The 18,886-nt window shown below is 57.0% G+C and overlaps 3 protein-coding genes across 3 annotated transcripts; 2 read left to right on the top strand and 1 right to left on the bottom strand.

Moving 5' to 3' along the window:
• Positions 1 to 3,660: 3,660 nt before the first annotated feature.
• Positions 3,661 to 4,151, bottom strand: B0H18DRAFT_963269 (uncharacterized protein; the record flags this gene model as incomplete). The annotated part of the gene is made up of 3 exons (XM_048043153.1): positions 3,661 to 3,734; positions 3,779 to 3,885; positions 3,946 to 4,151. 3 exons carry the CDS (start codon positions 4,149 to 4,151, stop codon positions 3,661 to 3,663), a joined length of 387 nt encoding a protein of 128 aa, XP_047884576.1.
• Positions 4,152 to 4,942: 791 nt separating this feature from the next.
• On the top strand, positions 4,943 to 7,158 carry B0H18DRAFT_963268 (uncharacterized protein; the record flags this gene model as incomplete). Its single annotated transcript, XM_048043152.1, has 8 exons — positions 4,943 to 4,996; positions 5,045 to 5,195; positions 5,250 to 5,303; positions 5,358 to 5,500; positions 5,560 to 5,642; positions 5,698 to 6,001; positions 6,068 to 6,424; positions 6,484 to 7,158. The coding sequence occupies 8 exons, from the start codon at positions 4,943 to 4,945 to the stop codon at positions 7,156 to 7,158; spliced, it is 1,821 nt and encodes a 606-aa protein (XP_047884575.1).
• A 4,169-nt stretch (positions 7,159 to 11,327) lies between these two features.
• B0H18DRAFT_820642 (uncharacterized protein) lies at positions 11,328 to 13,308 on the top strand (the record flags this gene model as incomplete). Its single annotated transcript, XM_048039297.1, has 9 exons — positions 11,328 to 11,413; positions 11,470 to 11,606; positions 11,659 to 11,772; positions 11,833 to 12,019; positions 12,078 to 12,492; positions 12,551 to 12,627; positions 12,681 to 12,888; positions 12,948 to 13,121; positions 13,177 to 13,308. Coding segments are annotated over 9 exons (1,530 nt in total), but the record flags the coding sequence as incomplete, so codon positions are not given.
• Positions 13,309 to 18,886: the final 5,578 nt, after the last annotated feature.

Genomic DNA, 18,886 nt, shown 5'->3' with positions numbered 1-18,886 from the left:
CCGCCCGCCGTTTGCCTGCGTGTTCGTCGGCCGTTTACGCACGCTCGCGGTGGGTGTGTGGTGTCGCCTGCTGTAATGTCGTCTGCCGGTCCGCCCACCTGCCCGCTCACCTTCTTGTCAGCTCATCCGCTCATCTGTTTGTTTGTTCACTTACCCGCTCGCGCCGTCCACTCGCCCGTTTGGGCGCCCGCTCAGCAGCCCTCACACCCGCTCGGCCGCCCGCTCGTGTGCCCGGTCGCCTTCTTGCCCACCTACCCGCTTGCTTGCGTGCGGGTGGCTGTGGTCGGGGGCGAGGTGGACCGGATGCGCTAGGTTCTCCTCGGGGTGTGAGTTAAAGGAGACCATGCTGGCTGCAGACTAGCGGTGGACATTCAGCACAGAGAGGAGCGCGATGCGGCGGAACAGGAGGTGGGAGGCATCGGTGTTGAAGGTCGCGACCATCAAGAGCAAGTACTGAGCGCTGAGCGCTGAGCCACCGATGAATCGCGGCCCGGGCGCGCGTCCTGGATCCGGCTACTTAGAAGTTCTGTATAAATCATTACCTTCGTCCACACGACTTGTACTATTCCGATAGCACGCCTGGCTACGTACTATGTATCGTAGGGTTCTGTTGACATAGGATAATAATTAAATTCTGTTGTGTGAAACCGCTGCACTTGAATCGTAACTCGCAATGCACAAGCTCAATACAAGTGAGCGTAGGATTGTGAGCCTCAGCTTAGGCGTATATGAAGTTATGTATGAGTACCAAGTAACAACTGTTCTACGTACAAGCACTATTACCAGAGGGTTTGGTAAGCATATTTAGTAGCCCAATTATTGAGTAGGAACTTCGTAGCTTTATCCAGTACCGTATGTGAATCCCAGTCGACAGGTATGTGCTCAGGCTTGCCACCTATTGAACCAGGAAAACTCGGAATGAGTTGGCATGACTGCCGTATTGTACTAACTGGTACTATCTCCCCTAGCGGCAAGCCATTGGATCTGAGCGGTGCCTTATGTACAGAATACATCAAGTGAACGGGGTCGGCACTGTGCGCCAAGTTCGAAAACCACTCAACGTAGGCTAACGGCCCTTGCCGCGCCCAATCTGCTGGAGCTTGTAGGGGGCGCAGCGTTCTCGGGTCTCGTATGTCCGTAGGTAGTTTGAATATGACCTTGATGCGTCCCACCCGAGTTCCTAAAGGTAGAGTGAGTTTATTGTCAGCGTGATGAGTAAGATTGAAGGCGTACCCTGCAAGCCCGTGGCTTCTGCGTCGTTGTCCCGGAGGATGATTGCAGTATCAAAGCGGCTAGGCTGCGTTGCTGTAGACGGTTTCGCCTTGATCGCGTCCGTCTCTGCAGCGTCAGAGAGAGACGCAGGCGCGAATTTGAAGCCGTGAAAAACATCTACGTTGCGAAACGGCATGTTGGAGACAGCATCCGGTAGCTGGGCGTTGGTGAGCGGACGTCCATTCTTGAGAGCATAGATATATTGAGCGAGAGCATGTGTGAAACCAGGGGCATTGTGTCTGTCAGCGATTTGGTTGAGGGCCTGAAGGGGGACTGTAGGGTACTTGGGTAGCTTGATGCGAGCGTTGTGTGTAGATGGCCTGTCGAAGTCCGAGGCATCCGGGTCTGAGTCATCTGAAGCCTCAGACGAGTCGAAGGGCAGTCGGCGTCGAACAGATGAGCTAAGCATCACCATCTTCTCCTGGCGTGCCAGCCAACGCACCATCTGCGGTCGAGCGTTACGATGATTCGACGCTCTCCATCCATTCTTCGCATAGTCGATGTGCAGCCGTTCGAAGGCCTCGGTGTTGTAGTTGTCTGTAGTACCTAGCATTCGGATGCATTCGACGTAGTGGAGCAAAGAATGGAATTTAGGGATGTTCAAATGGTCACGTACGCCAATATCCACTAGGACGTGCTTGTGCTTGTGGAAAGTCTTCAGGGCATCCTCCATATACTGGAGGGTCGTGTCGTCATGCGTGGGGTATTGCGATAAGTAGATGAAGTCGAGGAGGGCTCTGAAGGCCAGGATGACGTCCTTGGGTAGTTTTCCTACCAAGCACCCTAGCAGGATGCTAGCCATGTGCTTGCGCTCGGAACCGGAGACTTGAGACAGCGCCGAAATGCCATTCTTGAAATGGCGAGTGCCGAATGAAGGCGGAAGGCAGCGGATGCGGTGGTCGAGCTCGCGCTCGTCGACGAGCTCTGTACACCACTCGACGACGTGCTTGAACACGCCTTGGTAGAGCTGGTGAAGCACATCAGACGTGATACACGCGTTGATGTCGGTATAGGGGAGATCGCGCCAGAACGGACGCACGATATAACCCGACACGTTGAGTTCGTTGCAAGCCCGCACGTAGGCCGGAGAGTCTTTGTTACCGCTGGATTGCTCACTTGCACGGCGCAGGACATCCAGGGTCCACATTGAAGTGCGAGGTGTGCCTGGAGACGGAGAATCGAGGAGTTCTTCGGGATGCTGACACTTCGGACAGGTGCCGTATTTCGAGCATGCCACTAGGCATTGCTCAGGGTAATCAGCAACGTACGCGGCGAGTATAGGGTGCACTCGCCGAACCGCGCCGTCACCTCCAGTAACGTCGATCCCGGTCTTGCCTGCCTCAATCAAAGGCTCGAGGATAAGGCGCACGGATTCATGGAAAAGCTGCTGCGCGAGGGCGCGCTGTTTGCGCTTAGTGATTCCCTCAGAGCTGATCTTGTCCACGGACAAGTATCCTATGAGGATGCATGCGTGCTCAGAGGGTTTGCGTCTCAGGGCGCGAGGGAGGTTGCCTAGTGTGAGATAAACGGGGTAGGCTGATTTGTTGCCAGAGAATTGTGTTAATTGTGTCTTGTCGGTAGCAATGATGACGGGTGCTACTGCGCTGCCGGAGGGTAGTAGACTCTGCAAATTATTTAGTTCTAGTCCGAATAGATGGGTCATTTACTCACCTGGACAGCATGCCACCAGCGTCCTGTCCACATTTCGTTGTAGATACGGTGGGTGCGAGATGCGTCTGAAAAAATTCGTTGTAGATACGGTGGGTGCGAGATGCGTCTGAAAAAATTCGTCGAGGTCGATAGACTATCTGACCGACGTGCTCAGGGTTGCCCAGGAGGGTCCGAATGGCTTGAATGATATCTCGGTATTGGACGAGATGCTTCTCCTTTGGACGGTCTTTGAAGGTGAGCCACCGTTCGTGCCATTCGGCCCTCTCGGGCAAAGAGTCCACGCGTTGAAGTAATGATCGACTATTGTGATATGACAGCCCTAGCTTCTCTCGAAACTACAATCGCAAGCACGTAAGTAATGTAGCACAAAGACATGAAGCAGATACGCAAACTCACACCCGGTATTTCCAAGGCCCTATCTATGGAGCCTTGGCTCAGCCCTTCCTGAACAGCCCAGGAAGCAAACCGCCAATCCATTTCTGACTCGAAGGGCTCCCAGGGGTTAGACTCCGACTCAGCATCCGGGTCGCCTGCCGCGTAGTCTTTTAATAAGCAATGGATTATTCATCAAATTCATGGAACGTACCGGCTTGAACATCCGGTCCGCCTGCTCTCGAGTTCAGCCATTCTCTGCGCACCTCTTCGTCTGTGTAAGCTACCGTTCCTGCCTCCATATTTTCCACCACCACCCTTGTATCCTCGTTGTCGTCTAGCGATCTACCTGCTCGATGCGGTGTTGACTGTCTCGACGTAGAACTTGATGCTTCGCCTGCTCGCACTGGGTCCGGTGGCTTTGGCGCACAGACTTCCAAGAAGTCATAAACTGAAGACAAACCATCGTCTTCTTCAGGCACGCTGGGAGTTGACATAGACCGCGACCGCCTGCCGCTACCGGATCCAGAGGCTATTTGATTGCTTGCATAGTCACTTCTGCCACCAGAACTGATTGAATAAAATGAGCGTCATAATTCTTCTTCATCTGTAGAAGAGAGAATTCCGCACCTTCCCTCAACAGCTGGTACGTCTTCACCTTCGTCTCCCCTGGCGTCCGGAAACCTGAATGCCTCTTTCAATTTTCCGCGTTTGTACCATGCGCATTGCTGGCTTGACGACTGGTGGGCCATGAGGCTTTTCGTGGACTTGAACGGCCTATTGCAAGCACCACAAGTGTCGCCGAGGAGCTCTTCGATTGTTCTCTTCTTGCCCATGATGCTGATATGAGAACTGCGCGGTCGATTTAATACAGCAAGGCGGAGGATGAGGCAAGCACTCACAGGGACACGCAGAGGAGGCTTTTTTTCGGGGAGGGGCGAAGAAAAACCGGCCATCTTAATTGAACTTGTACTAACTGTCAAGCAGTTGACGCTCGAGCGGGCGCGGGAATATACGCGCGTACGGAAGCAATCCTGGCCCTGCTGGGCGCTCTGCAGCGTTCCTCTTGTCTTCAACCTAGTAAGGCCCCTTGAGAGAGAAAAAGGTACCCTCTGCGCACTGCGGCGAGCTGTGAGTCTTCCTTAACGGTTATTGCGCTGCTGATCAGACACCCTTGCTCTGCCAGATCACACGGTTATATCTGGGCAAATTCCTGTGCATCGAACGTGGATATTAGAGCGGTGAGTCCTTTATAATCGACTGGCAGGCAGTTGCCTGCCATGCGTTCCGACGCCCTCGTACTACCCGGCGGCATAAAACCAGCGATGCGATCTGATGCCGTAGCGCGAGAAAATCGCCGCGGCGCTACAGCTATCCCACGCTCGCGCCGGCCCTGGCTGCAAGCGATTAGAGGTGGCGGGCGTACGTATGTACGTACGTTCAGATGACGTTCGAGCATATCGCGGCGCAGAGAGAGTACGCGGAACGTGGTGGCTTCCGGCGGTGGCACGGTGGGTGTCCCAGACCAGTGGCGGACAGCTCGGCATGCTAGAGGTACGGAATAGGGGGCTGCGTACTGCAGAACAAGAGGACTTCGGCCTCCGTACCGTAGTCACGAGGGTCCGCCATGAGTCAGCAACCAGGCAGCCAGGGTTCGCCCAAACTTTGGCAGTCTGCCTTTGTAGGCCCCCTGTAGCCATCGATGTCTACATCTCACTTTGTACTGCAGCGTGCGCCGTCTGCTCGTCCCTCCCCTTCTCGTTCCCACTCTCGCACGACGGGTAGAGGGGACAGCAACACTCGCAAGGGTACACCTGAAGACCGTGCTCTCAATCAGATTCAACTCGAAGCAGACAACGCTTCTCAGTGCCCAGTCCCAGGTGAGAACGCATAGCCTACATCACGAGGGTACGGAAAACTGATCATTTGAGTAGCTCAACTTGGGGCGGCCGACCGTAGCGCTGGCCGTAAGAAATCTAAGGGCCCAGGTAAGTGAACAGCCTCGGTCTTGCCGTTTATTGGACGCCTCACCCGACCGGCAGTCTTAGATACTCCTGATCGCAAGGTCGAGGAGGACAAGGCCACAGAGGAGCAACATCAGCTCACCTATCCAGCTGTGGTCCACAAGGCCTTCGGCAGCTTGGTCTCGGCTCCGGGTTTTCCATACGTTCGCGACATCGATCTGGTGCGTCCCATCCTCTGCTTCTCAGTCTAGGGCAAGCGTAACATAACGTCTACACACAGCTAGTCGAGGATTTCACGGAGGAGGATTGGGAGCAGCTACAGGCAGCGATCAAGGAGGAGCATTCGGACTTATTGTTTGTCAAGTGCGTACGCTAGGGTAGGGGTTGTCGTTCTAATCACTGAAGAGCGTCACTACAGGTACTATTATGACCAAGCAGCACACACTCTCAGCATGACCACGCCGTCCTTCCTTCACGAGGCCCTGGTAAACGCATTCATCGACCTGATCAGGATCCAGACGGGCATCTATATGCCACCCCGCTTCTTGCAACGATTCTTCATGGCGGTCTTACAAACGGCATCCAATCACCCAGTCCCTGGCGAGGTCAAACAACTCACCGTTCCAGACTCCGTCATAAGCCTAGCGACGACGGTCGGAAAGTACCCGATGGGCTTATTAGAGGCGTCGAAGTCTCAGCATTTCAGGAAGGCTTTGCGTAAGGTGAGTACGCGTTGTAGCAGTGCGACATCGGTGTCTATTGTTATGCTAACACTAGGAGTTCCCCAGCTCTACTACGCCGCAAAACGACACCTCAGCGGCCAAGGAGACATCCGGATGTCCTTCCTGTGCTGCCTCAATGCTGAAGAGTACCCGATCTACGGGGCCCCCACCGACAAAAGCTTGAAAGTACAGGAACGCGACCTGGTATACGACGACCAGCGGTACGCGCAGGAGCACTCACTGCACAACGAGGTCATATCCGGCGTAGGGCCTTGGAGCGCGGGAGGTCACGTATTCTGTGGGGCGATAGAGCTGGCCTGGTTCAACGTGGACGTACAGAACACCACGCAGATGGCTCTGTTGAAGAGGGGCATCGATGAGCGTTGGTCCATGTCCAAGTTCATCAAGAAGGGTATAGCCATCGTGGGTCTTCCTCTCGTCTTGAAGCACTGACGCGATCAACTGATTCTATTCACATTAAGCCCATCAAGCGAGAATACAACACCGCCCGGCTTCGAGAACAACGCATCACGTTCCTCGAAGGCTTTCGCGAGGTCCTCGACAAACTGGTTTGCTCGATGGCGGAGGTGATGATGCTCGATCAGGCCAAAGATTTGTGGTGGCCGGCTGTACACGAAGCGTCTGAAGCAGATCAAACCTACTTCAAAGACGTGTTCTGGCCCAGGTTGACGAAGACATCGATTACACTCGAGGACGTCGAGGGTTTCATCGACAACTTGATTGATCACGCTCGAGAGGGTGCGCGTGAGACGGCTCTATACCGTCTCAACGCGTACAATGACGAAGTCATTCCGCTGGATGGCCGTACGTACGTGGCCGGCAACAAACCGGATCCCTTCCCCACGCGCTTCGCCGTGTCCATGAAGGGTCTGACCATGGGGTTGGCCTTGGAAGACAGTCTAAACCGCTATAATCGGAAGCGTGCGCAGAACGCGCTCTCTGCGGCGGGCCACCGGGAGAAAAGCGTTGGAGGCACTGCTAGAAAGGGCCCTCGGCGCCCGCGTGCTAAAGTGGTTGCACCTCGCGGTGACGGGGGCTCAGGCTCGACTGCGCGCATGGCTGACGATGATGAGGAGCGCGGTGAAGGGAGCTCGGCTGTGTACATGGACACGGCAGACGAGGAGCCCGGAGACTAGCTGGGGACACCCTACCTCTCAGCCAGCTCTCCGCCAGATCGTGATTGAAACGCTCGTCATGTCTCCGCGCGGTACGGTACGTTCGTTGTTGTTCCTCCAGTATGTCTATCCTGTCGCTGTCAACATTGCTATCAATTTCGCTATCCTTGCTCTCGAGTTACTCGTGTATCTGTTCCGTACGAATATGTGTTTGTAAATACGCTTGTAACCTCCGCTTCGCAGAATATACACGTCGCGCTTAGCCGCATCAGTAACTTGTGCAATCTGTCTGTCAGGGACTTCAGAAGCCTTCAGAAGCCTTCAGATCGCCTCAGATCGCTTCAGATTTTCAGCCCTCATGACCTGCGATTTTCGCGAGATTTTATCGTCAGACGGATTCCTCAGAGCCGTCAGACCATGTCAGACCGTATGTCAGATGCTCAGCCCACCACTGACCAGACACGAAGCAACATGTTTCATAATGCACACTATGTGATTCTATTGTTCAAAACTATATACTATACATGTATTAAACAGACGTGAACCAACACAAGCGCAGGGGCGAGGCTGTACGGATAATCGGGCGGGCTAGAAAGCTATGGGTGAGTAGGTGAACAAGGATCAGACAAGCGGGCGAGCAGATAAATCGACGAGCAAGTACGTGGGCGGATAGTCGGGCGACTGGGCGGACGCGTGGGCGAGTGGGCAGACGGGCGCATGCACGAGCGGGCGGGCAAACGGGCGCATGGGCGGGCAAACGGGCGGATGGGCGGGCAAACGGGCGCATGGGCGGGCAAACGGGCGCATGGGCGGGCAAATGGGCGCGTGGGCGGGCAGATAGGCGGACGGGCGCGCGGATAAGCAGACGGTCGCGCTGGCAAATCGGCTGGCAGGTGACCAAGCGGCCGCCGAGTGGGTGAGCAGGCGGGTAAGCGGGTGAGCGAGAGCAGATGGGTGAGTGCCCGAGCATGCGAGCAAACGGGGTGGATGTAGATGCTGCGACTGCTCGGTAGGCCGTTATGTGCTGCGCTAGTGCACGTACCGGTGTGCCTGGCAGGCTCCTGCTCGTTGTGGTCCTGCTTGCTGAGCTGGGGCTGGGTCGTGCTGGGCTTGGGTATGTCATATCGGTGTGCGGCGAGCCGGTTCTCATCGTACCGGTACGCATCTGTGTGTGACATGTCGTATCCGTATGCAGCCGGCTCTTGCTGGCTGGTCCGTGCGCGGCATATCGAGGCTCGTCAAGCGCATACTTGTTGGGCTTGCGCTAGCGGGCTTGCGTCGCCTGCGCACGCACGCACCGGACGAGGAGAGGGGTCGTCTTCACCACGCTTGTGTTCATTGTACTGGAGCCGTCTCCGTCGCGTTTGTCTCTGTCCGATCGTCCTTGGTGGGCATTCGCTTGCCGGGGTTTACTACGGGGTCGAAGTTGAAATCCGGCGCACTCACCTGACTCTCTGGCCCTGCTGGCCGCAACCGCCTTTCCTCCCTGCGTGTTAAACCCTCGCGAGTCTCCAGCGATGCTGTTGGCGTGTCGCTGGAGTTCGTTGCGGTCGCGTACAACGTGATCTTTGGGCCATGAAGCGATCCGATGCACACGGGCGGGCGGGCCTGTGTGTAGTGGAGGTCGGCGGCGGGCGAAGCAGACAGGGAGAAGGGGAGTGAAGGCGGACTCGAGCAAGACTCGAGAGGAAGTCCGGCGAGCGCGCGTGACCTGTCGTGGCTGAGGCGCTTAGCTCCTCTCGCGAGTTGCAGCCTCCACATCGACGTCGACTCTGACTCAACCTCAAGACTGCGCGGTAGCGTCAAAACGCACGCAAAATGCGACGGGCAACACGGAGCTGGGGGAGGCGGGGCATAGACGAGATAGTACAGGTGGTGTGACGTCCGCCTGCTTGCGTACGTGTGCCTTCTCCTGCCTACTCGCCCATTCGCCCGCCTACTCGCCAGCCCACTCCCTCCCTCTTACTGGCCCATTTGTCTCCCCACTAACCTCGTTAGTTTGTTCGTTTGCCCACTCTCACCCCTGCTAGCTTTCCCACCCACCTTCTCGCTGGTCCGCCCGCTCGCACATTCTTGCCTGCTCGTCCTTGCTAGATCACGCGCCTGCCCGCTCGCTCTCGTCCGCCCAGTCTTGCCTTTCACTAGCTCTCTCATCCACCCTCTCTCGCCCGTGCGCTTCTGTCTGTCCGCCTGCACACGCACCGTCAGACGGTCATACTAACTTGTTCGCTCGCCCGACCACCCGCTCGCTCGCCCGACCACCTGCCCGCTCGCCCGACCACCTACCCGCTCGCCCGTTTACTGGCTCGTCTATTCACTCGCCCGCCCATCCCGCAAAGCATCGTCTTGCGGCCCTCCATTAAGGAGAGGATCGGCGGGCCCGCCCGATTCTATACACGGTGAGTACATTGCGACTCATTCGTGATATGGCGCTGGCACTTGAATAACAAGCTGACGGAGCGTGGGCGTAGGCGGGAGGCATGTGGACGGCGAGCATGTGGCGGGAAAAGGCGAGCGGATGGCGGGGACGGGCGAGGGCGAGTGCAGACGGGTGAATGCAGATGAAGCATGGTGTGTTCGCCAACCGCGAGCGCACCTGGCGAATGGACAGCTGACAAACAGACAGTGAATGCACAAGGGAACAAGTAGGCGGGTACAGGGCATAACGAAGTGCAGAACGATGCAAGTGAAATGCCGCACCTCGACCTACAAGCAGGGCCCACCCCACGGTACCTCCTACCGCACGCTCACCCAGGCCGATGTCGACGCAGCAACGGCCAAGCGCGGCAAGGAGAACAGGACGCACGTCACCGCGGTCACCGCGGAGAACGACGAGGCTAGCGATGAGGCTCCCGTCACCACTTCGTCAACGATGTACGTCGCTGCCATTACCGACCTCGCCTCCGGCGTGCGACTGTGAGCATGCAGCCGGCATGGCCGACGAACGGGCGGCGGGAGCTGCATATTTCTATATACTTATGTAGCTATTGATAATGATGCAATACCCCAGTGATGGTGTCGGATGGCCGATAACTTGTGCAAGGTAGCCTCGGTGCTACCGTCGAGGGTGTGAGTGATGTACGTCGACAATAAGCATTGGCATGACTGTCTACGAGTCTAAGAGTACAGAGATACTCTCTGACAACTGTCTGTCTCTGAAGGCGCCTGGTAAGTCTGAGCGAACTGAGCTTCTGAGAGGCGGCTGTCAGTTGATCAGATGCTCTGCAAATGCCCAATTTGCTGATGCCCTAGCGATCGGGGGCTTCCGTACGGTTCCGAACCGCATCGACAACCCGCAGGCGGCTGATCGCTTGACCGCTCTTCAACAGGTACGCTCAAGTCATGCGCTTAAGTACCGTAGAGATCGAGGAGCTTCAAGAGCACCTCTCCGGGGTTCCTCTGTTGAGCCCAAATCTAACAGCGCTACGCAGCAGACTTGCGGCCCACCTGGGTGAGCAGAGTTCCGGTCCATCCAACTGCGACAACGTAGAGCAAACTCACGTAGCGACCGGTCTGGGTGAGCGCATAGTTACTTAATGAGTTGTCATTCCAGCTTACAGCCGCTCTTGACCTTTGATAGAGCATGATACGTATGGGCCCATAGACCGAGAGCCCCACAGCGACCTTCACGGATCCATGGATGCGACGGCATCAGCTCAAGGTCAGTGTATAATAAGCTCACATCATCTGTTATGAATCGCTGTCACAGAGCACCTAAGACCTTCTGCCAACTTGAACACTACGTCCCAAAGCGATCTTCCACGCCAAGGTAACAGTTCGCCAAAGCCCATTTAGCTTGGTAAGATGTTCTTAACCCATAGTTCTGTCCCTCAGAACCTAGCGCGTCCGGACCTGTGCGCTCTCAGAGAACCCGTCGGACTCTCGCCAAAACCCCGTATGACCCCAAAAAACGGCCGAGCGCAGATGGTCAGCAGCAACAGCCTGCGTTGGTAATACCTCCCTGCCCTAGGAATGGAATTCCACACGCGCCCGGTTCCAACCAGCCTCAAGCCGCTTGGGAGATGAGATCCAAACCTCACGTTTCAACGGGAACATCGGTGACCAATTTCTTGTCCACCCTGACAGCGTGCGACGTGAAGGAAGACCTGGCTCAATGTGGCAGCATGGTTCTGCAGTCACACCAGGCCTTGTCTCCCCAGCCCAACGAGACTTTACGGGACCTCTCGTACCGATGCCAAGACCTCGACCGCCGGAGAGGGGCCTTAGATTTCAACCTCATGTTGGCTCTCATGAGGTTGAGTTACAAATGTGCAAGGTCAGTGATTGCGGCGTGTCCTATATACTGAACGTCTCAATGACCTGCAAGCTTAGTCTGTCAGGATGGACAAACGTCAACGTCTCTGCGCTCTGGCGGGATCATCTCTCCCAAGAGGAGAAACCTCCTTCTGTTCGAACGCTCCAGTCATGGTATTCCAAAGGTACAAAGCTAGCGAAGCTAGCTGGAGGAGGTGAGCACCTGACATCTCTGCGTGAAACGGTCGAATAACACGCGGGCCAAAGGCACAATTTATATGCTCCTCTGGATGGCTTTCATGAATCTGAGGGCGCCGTTTGTGGAAGCCGATGGCACCATAGCAAGCGACATCGCTGACTTGCTGCGGTGCCCCGACTCAGGTAAGGCTACTCTCCCGAGTTTTGTTCAACGCAATGTCTGAATAAGATCTGCAAACCAAGAGTCATCCATGGGACGTCTCGTCAGACGCGAGATCATTCCGACGATCTCGTTTGTGAGGGAACGGTGCCCCCTCAGACTAGTTGACATGTTCGGCATGGATACTCTCACAGCTTTGGGATTTCCCTTAACCAGTCTTTGCGGTGACCTTGCGGTCTCTGATCAGTTCTTCAGGGTTCTTCCGTCGCAGTAAGTAGCTTAATGCCTATGGACGGCTTTGAAGCGCAACTCACGAAACGCCTCGCAGAACCTTTGCCCCTGTGTCCCGCGATCTTTATGCGTGGGCATCTTGCTATGACATCGCTCCCTTGGCCAATCTATTCCCTCCCGCCGTATCTGAGAGCGAAGAGGGCGACGGCGATCTCTCAGAGCCTTCACCGCTAACCCCACTGTCGCAGTTGCCCGACCTAGCTAGCTGGGATGAAAGATCTGAAGCACCCTCTCCGTTATCCAGTCTCTCGTCCATCACTCCTCAGATACTTCACCGCTCTTCTTCGCCGCCTGCTCATGTCGTTGCCTCCTCGTATAACGATCAAGCGCCCTTGAACCAACGGTTTCAGCCGCCCAGGGATCGTGAAGGCAGCTCAAGTTGGACCGAGCATGAGCGTCATTTGGCTCAGAAAGCCATAGTACCGGCCACGCTCGCGCAGTTGAGGGATCTGGTAAGCGGCCCTGTTATCGTTCTATGCTAACTATTTGGCTCATGCTCGTTGTACCCAGTTGCAAAAGATGTACGATGACGACGGTGTTCGCCGGTCTAGTGCAGAGTATGTCAGAATAGACCGGGATCTCTTCGAGTACGCTAAAGTCCTTTACGTTCACTCTGAGAAACTGACAACATATATTGTAGAGAATCTCTCATGGTCAGATCTGTCAACGGAGACGTGATCGCCTGCATATGCACCTCAATGCCACAGAACATGCGTGACGGACTGATCGACCGCCTCGCTGCGTGTTTCGAGCCAGACGCGCTACAGGATACTGATACCTCTGCGTCTGGAGGTGAAAACCTTTACCAGGCCATCCACTTTGCGTGGTATAACCGCCATTGCACTACTGTAAGTGTAGGCTACTTCCCGCAGAGAACCTGTCATTAATGACCATCAACTGTTTATAGGGACAAGATGCTCCTCAGGACGTCCCGCCAACGATGCTTCAGAGGACCGGTGGCCTACGAACCAACTACAGCCAGTTGATACCATATCCGTCCAAGGACATGACGACCAACCAGTCAATTTATCAGTCGATGAAGAATATATTAGGACCGATGTTCGAATGGGTTGATAACAAGGTAACATGATCCTCCCAGCCCCTGCCTTTGTACGTCGCAAATTGACTATTAACAGGTCAAGGACTTGATGCCCTATGAATACGAGATACTGGCCCAATACGCCAGAATATTACCGGAAAACCATCAACCAATCTCTGCTCCGTTCGTCGGTCTGGCCGTCAACTTGAACATCGTTACCAAAGCCCACCGAGATGGCAACGACAGCGTCATGTGCTTGGTTCTCGTTGTCGGCAACTTCGACGGTGGAGAACTCGTGCTATACGAACCGGGCCTGGTTGTATCCCTGCGTAACGGAGACTTCATTATGTTCCCGTCTTCTAGGTTGACTCACTTCAATCTCCACTACAAGGGTGCTAGGGCGTCTCTAGTTTGGCACTCTGACCGGGAAATGAAGAAATGGCACGAGGGACGCAATGGATGGTCGAGCAACAACCATTTTGTTTGAATGTACTAGAACCTATCTCTAGCATCCGCAAGAAACGCCAGGTCGGTTACGCACGGTGCAGTAGCGATCCGTCCGGAGAGGTTGCAGTGCGCTACTATGCACTATTGATACCAGTGTTGGTTCTGCTTGCTCATTTGTGTCGAAGGTAGCGAATTCTTCGCATTAGATCAAATTAATCATGAATCTGTCTACTAGTACCAACTATCGGAATAGTACAAGTCGTGTGGACGAAGGTAATGATTTATACAGAACTTCTAAGTAGCCGGATCCAGGACGCGCGCCCGGGCCGCGATTCATCGGTGGCTCAGCGCTCAGCGCTCAGTACTTGCTCTTGATGGTCGCGACCTTCAACACCGATGCCTCCCACCTCCTGTTCCGCCGCATCGCGCTCCTCTCTGTGCTGAATGTCCACCGCTAGTCTGCAGCCAGCATGGTCTCCTTTAACTCACACCCCGAGGAGAACCTAGCGCATCCGGTCCACCTCGCCCCCGACCACAGCCACCCGCACGCAAGCAAGCGGGTAGGTGGGCAAGAAGGCGACCGGGCACACGAGCGGGCGGCCGAGCGGGTGTGAGGGCTGCTGAGCGGGCGCCCAAACGGGCGAGTGGACGGCGCGAGCGGGTAAGTGAACAAACAAACAGATGAGCGGATGAGCTGACAAGAAGGTGAGCGGGCAGGTGGGCGGACCGGCAGACGACATTACAGCAGGCGACACCACACACCCACCGCGAGCGTGCGTAAACGGCCGACGAACACGCAGGCAAACGGCGGGCGGGCGGACCCACGAACAGGGAACGCCATGCACGTCGACCGCGAGCGTCCAGGGCGAATGCCCTGCATGCAAGCGCAGCCGACGAACGGGACGCGTGCGAGCTCATGACCGCGAGGAGGACGGTGAGGACTGCAGGTGCGGGCAACGAGCTCGATGAGCTGACGAGAAGACGAGTGGGCGGGTGGGCAGACCGGCGGACGACGTGACAGGCAGGTGATACCGCACACTCACTGCGAGTGCGCTGGGCTAATGCGCAGTACGCAGACGCGGTGGGCGAACGCAGACGCAGGCACGTACGCGGGCGGGAGACCGGGCAGGCAAGCGGTATCGCGAGCGGATGGGCGGGCAAGTGCGAGGGTGCGTAGGCGGGCGGACGGGCAGGAGAGAGGGCAGACGAGCGGATGGACGAGCAGGCGGGCAGATAAGCAGACGAGAGGGGGTCGGCGTGCAGGCGGGCGGTGCGTGAGCAAGCAAACAGATGAGCGGATGAGCTGACAAGAAGGTGATCGGGCAGGTGGGCGGACCGGCAGACGACATTACAGCAGGCGACACCACACGCCCACCGCGAGAGCGCGTACACGGCCGACGAACACGCAGGCAAACGGCGGGCGGGCGGACCCACGAACAGGGAACGCCATGCACGTCGACCGCGAGCGTCCAGGGCGAATGCCCTGCATGCAAGCGCAGCCGACGAACGGGACTCGTGCGAGCTCATGACCGCGAGGAGGACGGTGAGGACTGCAGGTGCGGGCAACGAGCTCGATGAGCTGACGAGAAGACGAGTGGGCGGGTGGGCAGACCGGCGGACGACGTGACAGGCAGGTGATACCGCACACTCACTGCGAGTGCGCTGGGCTAATGCGCAGTACGCAGACGCGGTGGGCGAACGCAGACGCAGGCACGTACGCGGGCGGGAGACCGGGCAGGCAAGCGGTATCGCGAGCGGATGGGCGGGCAAGTGCGAGGGTGCGTAGGCGGGCGGACGGGCAGGAGAGAGGGCAGACGAGCGGATGGACGAGCAGGCGGGCAGATAAGCAGACGAGAGGGGGTCGGCGTGCAGGCGGGCGGTGCGTGAGCAAGCAAACAGATGAGCGGATGAGCTGACAAGAAGGTGATCGGGCAGGTGGGCGGACCGGCAGACGACATTACAGCAGGCGACACCACACGCCCACCGCGAGAGCGCGTACACGGCCGACGAACACGCAGGCAAACGGCGGGCGGGCGGACCCACGAACAGGGAACGCCATGCACGTCGACCGCGAGCGTCCAGGGCGAATGCCCTGCATGCAAGCGCAGCCGACGAACGGGACTCGTGCGAGCTCATGACCGCGAGGAGGACGGTGAGGACTGCAGGTGCGGGCAACGAGCTCGATGAGCTGACGAGAAGACGAGTGGGCGGGTGGGCAGACCGGCGGACGACGTGACAGGCAGGTGATACCGCACACTCACTGCGAGTGCGCTGGGCTAATGCGCAGTACGCAGACGCGGTGGGCGAACGCAGACGCAGGCACGTACGCGGCGGGAGACCGGGCAGGCAAGCGGTATCGCGAGCGGATGGGCGGGCAAGTGCGAGGGTGCGTAGGCGGGCGGACGGGCAGGAGAGAGGGCAGACGAGCGGATGGACGAGCAGGCGGGCAGATAAGCAGACGAGAGGGGGCCGGCGTGCAGGCGTGTCCACACGTCGACGGCGAGCACGCGGGGCAAATGCCCCGCGTGCAAACGCAGCCGACGAAGGGCCAGTTGTTTATCTGTAGTAGACTGTTTTTACGAAGAATATACATCCTACGATCCTGCACCATCACACGCCGCTTGTCACCGCGCTCCTAGCCCTTGCAAGCACCTCCGTTACGCTGTGGTGGAGGGCGATGATGAGCGTTCAGCGCTCTGGTTGCGCGATCGCTCTTCATCCTTGCACTGTCTTTTCTTGATCTTGGGGTCGTTAGGTCAGCTGGAGCGGACCGTTTGGTAGACCCTGAAGAGCGAGAACTGGACGGAGGCTGGTGAGATCCCTTAGGCTTGTTGACAGGCTTCTGGCAGAGTACGACTTAGCACCGCTGCTTAATTCGTGTCCATGATGAGCAAACATACTCACTTTCTTAGATTTTCTAGTGCTCTTTCTCTTGCCCTGCTTGGCCGAAGACAAACTGGACGCAGTAGTCAGGGCTTGCTCTGACTTGTCTTCGTCGTCCGAAGAGACGAGGTCAATGACGACCCGTTTCTTGACGTGTGGCGGCGGAGAGCGATCAGAGTAGTCCTTAGTGTTGAGATACCCGCATAAACCAGACCGTCTTCGTCGAGCTTGGCCTGGTGGACCAAGCTCTTCCCGATGTCTACGCGGTGGAACCCGACGTATTGGACATCCTTGTCTTCGGGGCAAGGGCTGTTCTTGGTTTGCATACCCTGTATGACAGGTATCTGTAAGAGGGAAGGATGCGAGACGAAAAAAATTGACCAACCGGGTGCGGCTTTGCACAAGTTGTTGTTCGAGCAAGGTACAGACTGTGTTGCGAGACGCGTACAACTCTTGGGATGCAGTATCGTGCAGAGGCGTTCGGATCTGGATTACAAGCCCGACAAGGAGAATTAAGTACTTACAAGTACTTAGCTAAACTGCCGCCCAAGCGCCGGACAACCCTGCGCGCGGTACAGACCGCCATCTCCTTCCTCTCCTGGGCCTCAACTTCCACCCGAGACCCCTCCATTCGATTCTACTGCTTCCTCTCTCGGATCCGGCGACCTCAAACCAGATTTCCACGGCCCTGGTGACATGCAACAAAGCCGCGCAGCCCAGCACTCGCACGACGCGAGTGCAAGTCCAGCGTCGAACATCAAGGTTTGCACTCAATGCAGAGAACGTGGCGCGAGTGAAGCAGAAGGAGGAATAGGAGAAGGGGAGGAAGAGAGAGGAGGGGGAATGGTGTCGGGCGTGCAGGGAAAACGAGCACGAAGGCTCGAAAACTGCAGGTACGCCCTCACTAGGCCTCACTGGTCGTCCCCGCATCGCTGTTTCCGCTCCCAGTGCCCGCGCCAGCAGGCGTATCGACGAACGCGAAGCTCGTCATGCGTCCTGCTGGCCACGAATACGGCATGCCTGTCTCTCGGGACGCCCTCCATGTCGTACCCACTACCTTGCACAGCACATGACGCACAGAGCTGTGCGTCCGGCGTGCCCTTTTCCTTTTTACTGCCCGCGCCAGCAGGGAACGAGTACGAAGCCCGTGTGTATGCTGTCCTGACCACAGGAGCGGCGTTATCGCCTTCCGGGACGACTTATACGTCGTACTGGACATGCCGCAGGGCAACACGTCTGTGGCGCAACGCTGCACATCTGACGTGCGCCATTCTTCTACAAACAGCCGCACAGAGGGTGTGTCGAGCAGTATGCTTGACCTACACACTATCGAAGAGAACAACACAGCACCCGGTGTACTCACAAACGTACCCGGCGCTCTCGTCGACCCCTCATGCGCGCGCGACGGTACCGGGGTGCACTCCATGATGGTGGACCCGGTTCGAACTTCAATGGCTACAGGACAAGCGTTGGGAGGCAGCCCAACGAACAATGGGTTCGTTGCGTGCTTCTCTAACATTCACAGCGAGGTATTGAGCCCATCCGGCAGTGCGGCCATAGCGTCTGCTCGCGAAACGGCGCGTCTGGGGAGCCTCCAAGCTCCACCAGGCGGCCTTCCTGTTTACCTCTACCACTGCAAGCGGCGGATACATCGAGCTCGTCGCTCGATGTATCCCCCTTTGCTTTCTCTTGTGATGCGCGACGCGCACCGGTCCGTGCTCGCCGCCATCCACCACACCTCTACGTGGTGCAGTGACGCACTGGGAGAACGTAATAGTTCTACCTGGTCGTCTTCTTCATTCTCTACACCGTGTCGCGTTAAACGTACGTCGAGCCCACCACCGACGTACACGTAGCTGATCTTTGGGACACGTGCGACGCACATTCTAGCGTGCTCGCCGCAATCCTTTCGACTCCAGCCTCGACCTCTTCGCGTCCGCCGCCCACACCGACACATGGTACAATGAGCACTGACCTCGCTGCGTCCTCTGTTAGCCTGCGTGAGCACACTCCGTCGAAACCGGACATATGAACTGGCGCACGGACCCGCAAGGACCCGGTTGTCCATTGCAGGCCGTCCGATGGCGAAGACTCGCGGTGAACGCAAGCCTGACCTCACATGTCTAGGTCGGGTCGATACATGTAGTATACTCGCGGCGAATACTCGTCACACGTCGAGGGATCAACCTCGTGCGTGTGTACTGCATCAAGTTCCAAGTCAAGCAGGCGAGTTGTCGAGCAGCCGACGAGGCACAGTACATCCGAACCGCCGGATGTACTGACCGCGTCGTACTCGACAACCAAGCCGACGTTGACTGTTACCTTGGACAAATTGCATAGACTCACGAATCCCAGGTGCGACTGTACTCGCATCGCCGTTTCCGCTCCCAGTGCCTGCGCCAGCAGGCGTATCGACGATTATCCATCGATTGGCCCGTGTGAGGCTCGACGTGATTCTCAATGTCTTCGTCTTCGCC

The sequence above is a fragment of the Fomitopsis serialis genome (genome assembly GCF_022376445.1).
Source record: "Fomitopsis serialis strain Sig1Antser10 chromosome Unknown B0H18scaffold_458, whole genome shotgun sequence".
NCBI lineage: Eukaryota > Fungi > Basidiomycota > Agaricomycetes > Polyporales > Fomitopsidaceae > Fomitopsis > Fomitopsis serialis.
Note: the sequence above shows the minus strand (reverse complement) of the source record. Positions and strands in the feature narration are given on the sequence as shown.